We start from the raw sequence: 9,294 nt of genomic DNA, 5'->3' as shown, positions 1-9,294 counted from the left end.
ACTACCCCTTATTATATATTTCTCACTCCTCAAATGCGCACCACAAGGCAGGTCAGAGTTCGTGAGTTTGTATATCCACGACACGGCAAAACATGCGCAGAAATAATAATGCAGTAAAATTACATAAATATGTATTAAATTACTTATTTATAAATAAATATATAATTTTTTTTTAATATGAAAATTTCTTTTAGAAAATATTAATTTTTGGACTTTGAATTTTTTGAAAGGAAATTAACCCTTTAAGGTCCGCGATCAATCCACCGAGCTGATTGAACTAAAAATAATTTTTTGGGGTTCCTTTGAGCACAAATAAGATTTTTTTGGCACAAAAAAAACCCAACTCAAAAATTTTCGGTTTTTCGTCCTTTCTGATCTTGTGAGCCCTTGAGTATGTCCTTTTGTGGTTATAGAATAATCAGGGATTGTAAAGATATAGTCTTGTACTAATTTGCACTCAATATTCATAGGTATTTAAAATGTTTCAAAATTGAGCTTTGGGTCAGCGTATGACCCAATGTACCAAAGGCTTAACATTATTTTTGGGCAATTTTAAATGATTCAAAAATGGATTTTATGCTCTATTTTAAAGAAGTTTCCACTTAAAGTTCATGGGATCTGGGAAAGGCTTACTAAATTGCCTACAAAACTGCAAAATTAAATAAAGCTTTACTTTTTGTTTTTCTAGCCAAGACGCGCTATAAAAACGCGCTATAAAAAGAAATTAATATTCTGCGTATACGATGAGATTTTTTTAATGAGATTTTTTAAGGAAAATTTACAAAATACAAAATATTAGAATTCGCTGAACGATAGTTTTTCAATTCTACTGTTGCCCTCTCTGTTTTGAAACTATTAGAATTTTATTTTCTGGTTTGTGTCAAGGGTGCCATAATGTCTCTTTTTTTACAAACAAAATGCAAAATCTTTTAAAAAGGTTAAAAATTTAGGAAAAGAAATATTTTCCGTAGAAATCTAGAGGGAATGAGGACACGTTTGTAACATAAATGTCAGTCCATGGCTATGCTTACGACAGCACTTCATAATAAAGTCAACATTAAATCATAGAAAGACGTCTGACGATTTTTTTCCTTTCAATAAATAAAAGTACATACACGAAAATCTGAAAAAGTTCTTTTTTCACATTTTTGGGTCCAGCGGCCACAATTTTTGAGATATTAACTTCAAATGAGAAGTAAATGAAAAATTTTGAGTTTTTCTACATTTTGCTTTTTTTCCGTATTAAAATATTATCTCAACCCATTCATAAGATATAGATGATCAAACACATGCATTAACTTTAGGCTCACTTTGTAGATGAATTCGATTTTAATACCTAATAAATGTAATTATTATTAATTATTACATTTTTATTTAAAAAAAAAAAGAAATAAAATTTTTACCAAAACTACCTCAAAGGGTAACTTCCACCCTCTATTCAAATATTGCAAAGAAGTATAGACGAAAAAAAAAAGCACTGAAATAACAAAGCCTTTGCAATGCGTGCGTACTGCTGTGGACACATTACCTTCGATTTCTCTCTGTGCATGCGCAGATAGTATATAATATAGATAAATAGATGAATCTCTACCCCTCGATGACTTACCCATGTCTCTCTCTGCTAAAAAACATGACGCATGAGCAGTAAATTTTGGTAAAAAATAATTTATTTAAACTAAAAGAAAAAACAAAGTAAAATGTGGTGAGAAAAAATTCTTGTAATGTGGCTCATGAGACGGTGAGGATGGGCGCTAGTCGTCACTTTCGAGGATCTCCATTGACTCCGAGATCCATTCGTGGAATGATTCCACGCGCGTATAGACTCCCGGGCGATTCTTCTTTGCGCATCCATCACCCCATGAGACGAGCCCCGCGAGGGTGAAGCGTCCGTTGTGTTCGCACGCAAGTGGACCGCCGCTGTCGCCGGAGCATGAATCCACCCCACCCTGGAGGAAGCCTAGAGAAGAAGCGTAGTCAGGTGATTAGTTGTGGGTGGCCAAAGGGGTATGCCGGACAAACCTGCGCAGAGCATCGACTCGAGAATCGGTTGCTGTCGACCGCCGTTTATTGAGCTCTTTCGGCATGTGTCCAAATCCATTAGGGGTACTGCAGCTACCCTCAGTGTTGATGCTACACTTCGCACATCCTCGGCTGTTGGAAAAACAATCATGAATTAAATTCGTCTTTGATTCCTCTGGTTTTTGTCTGCTTAAGAATTTTATTAAAAAAACTGACTAAAATCAATGAAAATTCTAATAAAAAAATTATTTGAAGACTTTATTGAGCGGTAAATGAACAGAAGGATTCATTTATATTTTTTCTTTTAACAAAATCAGTCCAAAATGCGAAAATGCAAAATAAAAAAAAGCACCAAAAAAATTAAAAACGCAAAGAGATCACTAAATAATTTGTAGAATTCAAAAATTCACAGAAATCCTAGAAATTGTTGAAAGAGTACAAATTCTTGAAATTTTAAAGATTTGTTGATCGCAGAATAGAATTAAATTAAATTAAAAAGAAATGGTCAAAGTTAGCAAAGTTCTTAAAAACCTTTACAGAATGGTTTTAAAATTTACAAGATTTTTAATTAGAATTTAAGATCGCCGTTAGAATATAGCCCAAAATTCATAAATTTTATGAAAATATTTCTAAAATGTTTATGATAGCTAAAACATGAACAAAGTCTAAAAACAAACTTTAGAAAAATCATTAAGTAACATTTAAATTCACTAAACACGATAGACATGAGATAATTTCGTTAAATGTGTAAAATCTAGATATAAGGGATGGTCACGTTATTTTGGAAACTCTACAGGAACAAAATGGCCAAAATGTGAGATTTTCAAATAAATTTTTTGAGCACAAAAATTTATTTTCTAAATCAAAAATACTGAATTCTTATCAGTATTTGGCCATTTAACAAGAGTGTAAGCAGATTTCAAAATTTTGGTTTTAAAATTGGCTTGAAAATCGCTCTTGAAAGTCCCCGAGTTTCCAAAATAACGTGACCATCCCTTATAACGTAAAAAAATCTTTATTTTTATGCATAGAAAATATATTAAAATCAATAAAACCTTTATTTTCGATTTAACATTTAAAAGTAAAAGAATATTCAAATAAGTTCTAGTGATTCTAACGCTAATTCTCCTTCATTTTTCATAAAATTTTCAATTAAAATCTTTTACTCTTAACCATGAATTCACGTCTCATCATTTACTCCATTTTATACTTTTGTATTAGTAGGTATATAGCTCTTCCTTTTGCAGATTGAGTATCATAAATTCTTTAGGGCGCATGACTGCGAATGGCGCAAGATTAAATGAAATATATCTGCGTTGACTCACACCTTATCGATTAACAATCAAATGTCATCTTTTTGCCCATCTGTCTCCTCTTTGCCTTATGAATAATTGATTTGGATGGCATCGATGTGAGGGATATTGTCTCCAATGACTTAAATTGATCGGTATCACGACAAGCCCCAAAATGGAAGAATTTTGCATTGTTTAAATGAAATTCTTACCTTTGTGTGCACCCCATCCAGTTACTGAACACCAAGAGCCCGGTGGGGGTGTCTGTCCCTCGGCTGGTACACAAATTGGTCGTACGTGCGTGTTGAAACCAATTCCAGATATACTCGATGCACGAACTTTTATTAATCCAATATCATTGCTATATGGGCCACTTTTCCGGAAGTGTGGATGTACCAAAATTCGTTCAACACGGAAACTATGCTCATGAAGATCACGCACCTTTAAGCTGTGATCACCAATTACAACACGAAGGTACTCTAGTTGAGGGACCTATAGAGTTGATAAGATTAAATCAAAACATAAATGAAAGTTTTTTTTAACGATGTCATATACATTTTATCGACGAAAAACTCCGGAAAATAGTCAATAAATAAACAATTATCATTTCTTAGACATTGGATGCAATTCACTACTAAATTAGGCTTAAGTTTTCTTAAGCCAAAACCTAAGCTAGACCTAAGTTTTCTAAGTTGAACCAATTTTTTTTTAAATCTTAAGGCTTTAAGGCTTTTTAAGGCTTAAGTATTCTTGGGTTAGGCTTAAGATTTCTACGCTAAACCTAGAATTTTCTAAGCAAAACCTAAGTTTTTCAGACAGGCCTAAATGTTTTATGCTAGATTTAAATTTTTTAAGTGTGATCTAAGTTATTCAAGCTAGGTTGATGGTTTTTAAGGTCAGGCTTTATAGGTTTAGAATCGGTTAAAAAAATTGATTAAGTTCTGATTCAGTTTAAACTAACTTTAAAACCTTTAAATCCTACCTTAACGAACCTTAATTCCAATTTAAAAAAATGAAATTTGCTTAAAAAAATTAAACTTAGCTTAAAAAAACGGACCAAGCTAGACTTAAGAGAGAATATCACCCATTGAAATATTTCAAATGTAGTCTGTAACCGTATACAGCTTCCTTTATTAACTTTCTGAGCTTTTCTTCACATAAAAATCATAAATTAATCATAGTTTCATAAATGAATTTTACCTGCAAGCAGTGTGCTGCTGTAAGGACTAGCCTTTCTCCTATCACAGCACCCCCACAGTGATGCTCAAAATTGGATCGATCATAGTGGAAAGTTTGAATTTCAACTTGCCACGGGTATGCACCGTAGGGGGGTACTGTTCCACCAATTATTCGCCCCTTGCGCTGTGGTTGGAAACGAATGAAACGCGTACCGCACTCAAAGGGTTTATCAGGTGTCCACGGTCCCCGGGGGTTTGTGTCCGGAAGCAAGAGGAATGGTCGTCGCGTGTCATCTAGTGGAAATTTAGGGAAACCCCCACTTCGGGCCATCCTGGCACCGTCGCGACCCTTCGATGCCGCGAGGACACCGCTACAGCGCATGAACAGCAGGAAGAGCCACCAAATTGATGTGAGTCCCATCATCAGCATGCTTTACCACTGTGTTTATCGGTGTCCTTATCAGGTCCTCTGCGGGGGGTGGATGTGTGTGCGGAGACTGCCCAGTGGATGCCTCCTGTGGCGCTGAGAGGCTGTATCACATTGCATGCGTTTTAGATGGAAATCAAATTGATTTTTCGCAGCAAATATATATCTCTTGAGACTTTGAGCACAAGTTCATTGACAGAGTGTACCTTCCCTTGATTAAGTATCTCTCTTCGCGTGGTGCTTATCACCCACAGAGCACCCAATCACAGCCAAAAATGCTTGATTTACTCCAACATAGCATACATACATATATGGTTTACTAAATCAAAGGAATTGATAATATTATTTGGGTATGATAGCACGAGCTCTATGCAAAGCTTTTTTTTTACCCCGCATACAGACATTTTTTTTCTTTGCCTACGCAGTCACATTCGAAGCATATTAATTCAAAATGAGGATTTCTTTGAGTTTTCTAGTCACGTACGGAATTTAATTTAATAGGATTGATAAATTTTTGAGGATGTACTTTTTGTCGTGGAGCTTCCGGGGAAGTTTCCTTTTTTCTATTTATTGGGGATTGCGAGAACGTTGGGCATGGAGAAAAAAAAGAGGAACATCTTATACATTGTAATTTATGATGGAAGCTTTAAAAGTTTCTCTGAGATGTGTGTAGTTCTCAATCATGCTTGAGATTATCTGTGGATTAAAGTAAAATCTATTGCAAAAAGGGTTCCATTTGGGTCACCTTCACCCTATTAAGTAGTTTTACGACTCAATATTTTATTGAATTTGTGAGGATTTTAATCAAGGATTGATTATCATGAAAGAAATGATTTGGATCATAGGAAATATTCGATTGATTCTCAAAAAAAAATCCCCAAAATTCCGGAAATGGTTATTATGGTGTTTAGTTCTGAAATAGCTTAAATTGAGGAGGAAAACGCGTAAAAAAGTACTAAATTGAAGCTTAAAGTACTAAAATTAAACCTGACAAACTGAAGCCTGAAGGTATAAATTTAAGCATAAAAAGTACTAAAATCGAGCATAAAAGTACTAAATTAAAAAGCTGAAAAAAACTTATTTTTTTTTTAGCAAAGAGTGTTTAACTGAATTAAAACAATCAAATTATTTGTCAAAAAAATCTAAATATTCGGCAAATAAATATTGATTTAAATAAAAAGGAATACAGTCGTGTCGCGTAGTAGGACCGTCGTCAAAAAAAACTTCTCCGCGGTAAAACGGCTTCAGTATAAGGAAATTTGCTTCCAGAGTGGGACAATTCGTACTATTGGAAAGGCAGGATACTAATTGTACCACTCTGGAGGCAAATTTCCTTATTCTGAAGCCGTTTTACCGCGGAGAAGTTCTTTTGACGACGGTCTACTACGCAGACACGACTGTAGATGTTTTTTAATAAGAGAGCTTATTACGAAGAAAAGTCGAGAGAAATATAAAGAAAATCTTTTTAAATTAATTTTTATAATTTATGTTCAATAAAGATTGACTTTCCATTCTTGTCAAAGAAATTGGGACAGATTGTCATGTTTAAATTGCTTTAAATTAACTTAATTTTTAATTAAGTTTTAATAAATTCTATAATTTCTTCAGCATTTTCTCTTTAAATAACACTCAGATGTATTAAAATAATCTCTTTTATGTCCACTGTATGAGAACTAATTTTGAAGAATAAATTTTTGAAGCAAAGTGAGTCCTTCAAATTCAATTTAATAACTTTTCAACTTAAACCACAGAGGACTCGTGAAATTCCATCAAAATGTGCAGAACATTTGACCATATTTGCAAACTTCACAGTAAAATATTTTGTAAACTAGGAGGGATGTATTAAATTGTTAATTAGAGTACACTACAGAGAAACTAATTTGTATTTCCTTCCAAAAAAAAACGTTAATTAACATGGAGTAAAAAATTGTTGAGAGTTTCACTTTTGACACACCAAACTTTATGCAGATCCTTCTGCTAAATCCTTACCGTTTTTGAGCTTTTGAGATGTTTTTGCACTGAAGGATTTATCCTCTTTGATACTTCACAAAATTTTCACAACTTCTTCACAAGAGGAACTTAATGAATTTTTCTTTTACAGCCCAATGTAAAAACGAAAGATTTGCAAACAATTTTTTTTGGGATTGTAAGTTGAAGGTGTTACAAGCAATGAAGTTGGTAAAAAACTGAAACAATTTGGCTGTTGAAGCGGATTTTTATTGAATCAGTGAGCATCATTACCTGCATTTTTTTGGCAGAGACGCTCAAATATTCTCTCTCTCATTTACACATGATGGTCTTTATTTTTGTTATTTCGCACCCAAAAAACCACCTCTCATTGATCTGTCTCTCGGTACCTTCTTGTTGTATGCGAAATGTGCAAGAAGGTGGAGGTGGGAGTACTTTTTTTTCCTTCATTCCTCTTAAACATTACCGTCGTTGCGTGCCCCAAAACGTTGACACATGCGAAGGAAAGATGTAAAAAAAAAAGAATAAATAAAAGAAATGATCATGAGCAATTGCGAGAGTGTCTCGGTGAAGTTCAAGAAATTTTTTGACTGTATTTCTGGTTCAAAGAGATGGCGAAAAAAAATGTGTTTTTGCACCTCTCCGGGGCGTTTCCGTTTTTACTTTCATTTTAATGGTAATATAATTTTTGCGGCATATGTTTTCTTTGCATTGTTGCTGTCTTGGTGCGCAAAAGAAGAATTTCTTTCCTCCTAAAACCACCAACAATGGACCTCAGAGGAATTATCTTCAGTTTTTTTTCTCCACACACATCATATGTATCCCCTCTGGGGAGGTGTTAAAGTGACATCTAAAGACATATTTTTAAGATGATCCGTTAATCATTCTTTTACATATTAATCATACATTTTTGCACAAACTTTTCACAACCAAAAAGAATTGAGTGCAAAATGTGGTTTTCACTTAAAGAAATTTCTTAAAAAAATAGAAAAGTAAGAGAAAAATGATAAATTAATTTCTTCTAAAACTCCACTTAAAACTAGCTCAACTTCTAATCTCATATCAAATGTAAGCCAATGCCATTTTTATGCAATAAAATGACGTTCTTTGATTCTTCTGTTTTTGCCAATGACCCCATAACCAACATCGAATATATTTTATGTAACATACTCACGTGAATAAATTTATCGGTGACACACAATAAGGGATTTTCAATCTACTTTAGTATTTTAATGTTTGGGAAATTTTGTAAAAAAAATACAATATTTCAATGAATTTTTTACGAACAATTTATACTAACACATCCTACTGCCAGTTTCACGCCTCAAGGGGTTACTGTTGGCAATTCCATTGGGCAAAAGTGTGAAGACAAAATTTATGTTTAAAGAAAATTCTCAAAACGTATATTCATCTTTTTTTTTGACACTGTATTCCTTATAGATAATTATTTTTCCATACGGTGTGAAAATAATCACAAAACAATTTATTTGACAAAATTTACCCGGCCGGAAAGAAACTTCAGCAAAAATTATAACCTTGAAAATTTTTTTTAATTTTTCAATAATTCTAATAATTCATAAGAAAATAAGAATTATTATGTAGAGTTTAATACGAACCTATTACAAAATAATACAAATTCAAATATCATTTAAGAATAATATCTGTTACTTTTCATAGTTTTATTTTTCTAAGTATTGTAATTTTTGCTTAATCATTTCAGTTAAAAATAGGACTTTCTCAGAGGAGAACTATTCATTTTATTACAGCAAAATATTTTTTATTCAATCCACTATTACTTAAAACCGATAAAACTTTTAATGTTGTAAGTTATGGGAGTAAAAAGAGCATTAAATGGGCTTTAAAATGATACCAAATTAAGGAATATTTCTTTTTATTTTATACCATTTTTTCTCATTCTGCGCGGACCTTTGGAGGTCGAAATTGGGCCACGTTCCCCTAATATTTATTCTATTAAAAGTGATTTTTATTAAATCTGCCATAAAAGTTTTCGTATACCCTTAACATAAATATATGGGTATGACTATATGTCCAACCGGGTTATTTGTTACACGTCGCGTATTTAAGCGACGTAATGAAGATCCTTAATGTGTTAACTTAGCAATTTTTCACTACTTTCTTTCAATCAGCTAAATAAGCTAAATAATAACTTTTTCGGTGCGTAGATTTCGGTCGGGTTGTAGTTTATAGTGTGGGAGGGCACAGTTTACGACCTTAAGCATTTTCTCAAACCTATGTCACGTGCGACGTTTCGAATGCTTTTTTCCTTCATCATCAGGCAAGTAATTACGGGAAAACTTTGTCTATGTTTTTTGTAGGAGTATTTTTCTATTTGTCTATGTTTCAATAAATGTGGAAAAATATTGAAATAAATTTAATTTTAGAAAATTTT

At 33.0% G+C, this 9,294-nt stretch overlaps 1 protein-coding gene across 1 annotated transcript; it reads right to left on the bottom strand.

Annotated features, from left to right (window-relative positions):
• Window positions 1-1,649: 1,649 nt before the first annotated feature.
• Window positions 1,650-7,108, bottom strand: LOC129796189 (serine protease 33-like). The gene is made up of 5 exons (XM_055837966.1): window positions 6,906-7,108; window positions 4,512-5,020; window positions 3,524-3,803; window positions 2,020-2,151; window positions 1,650-1,957 (listed from the first exon to the last, which is right to left on the bottom strand). The coding sequence occupies exons 2-5, from the start codon at window positions 4,917-4,919 to the stop codon at window positions 1,752-1,754; spliced, it is 1,026 nt and encodes a 341-aa protein (XP_055693941.1). The 5' UTR covers window positions 4,920-5,020; window positions 6,906-7,108; the 3' UTR covers window positions 1,650-1,751.
• Between the last annotated feature and the right edge of the window lie 2,186 nt (window positions 7,109-9,294).

This window comes from Lutzomyia longipalpis, chromosome 4 (genome assembly GCF_024334085.1).
Source record: "Lutzomyia longipalpis isolate SR_M1_2022 chromosome 4, ASM2433408v1".
Lineage (NCBI taxonomy): Eukaryota > Metazoa > Arthropoda > Insecta > Diptera > Psychodidae > Lutzomyia > Lutzomyia longipalpis.
The sequence above is the reverse complement of the archived record's forward strand: the minus strand, read 5'-3'. Positions and strand labels throughout refer to the sequence as shown.

Excerpts from the sequence above, each read along its gene's own strand:
- LOC129796189 (XM_055837966.1), bottom strand. The coding sequence starts at position 4,919 with ATGCTGATGATGGGACTCACATCAATTTGGTGGCTCTTCCTGCTGTTC. Across the intron at positions 3,804-4,511 it reads CAGCAGCACACTGCTTGCAG|GTCCCTCAACTAGAGTACCT; the intron begins GTAAAATTCATT and ends TCAACTCTATAG. Across the intron at positions 2,152-3,523 it reads TGGATGGGGTGCACACAAAG|CCGAGGATGTGCGAAGTGTA; the intron begins GTAAGAATTTCA and ends TTTTTCCAACAG.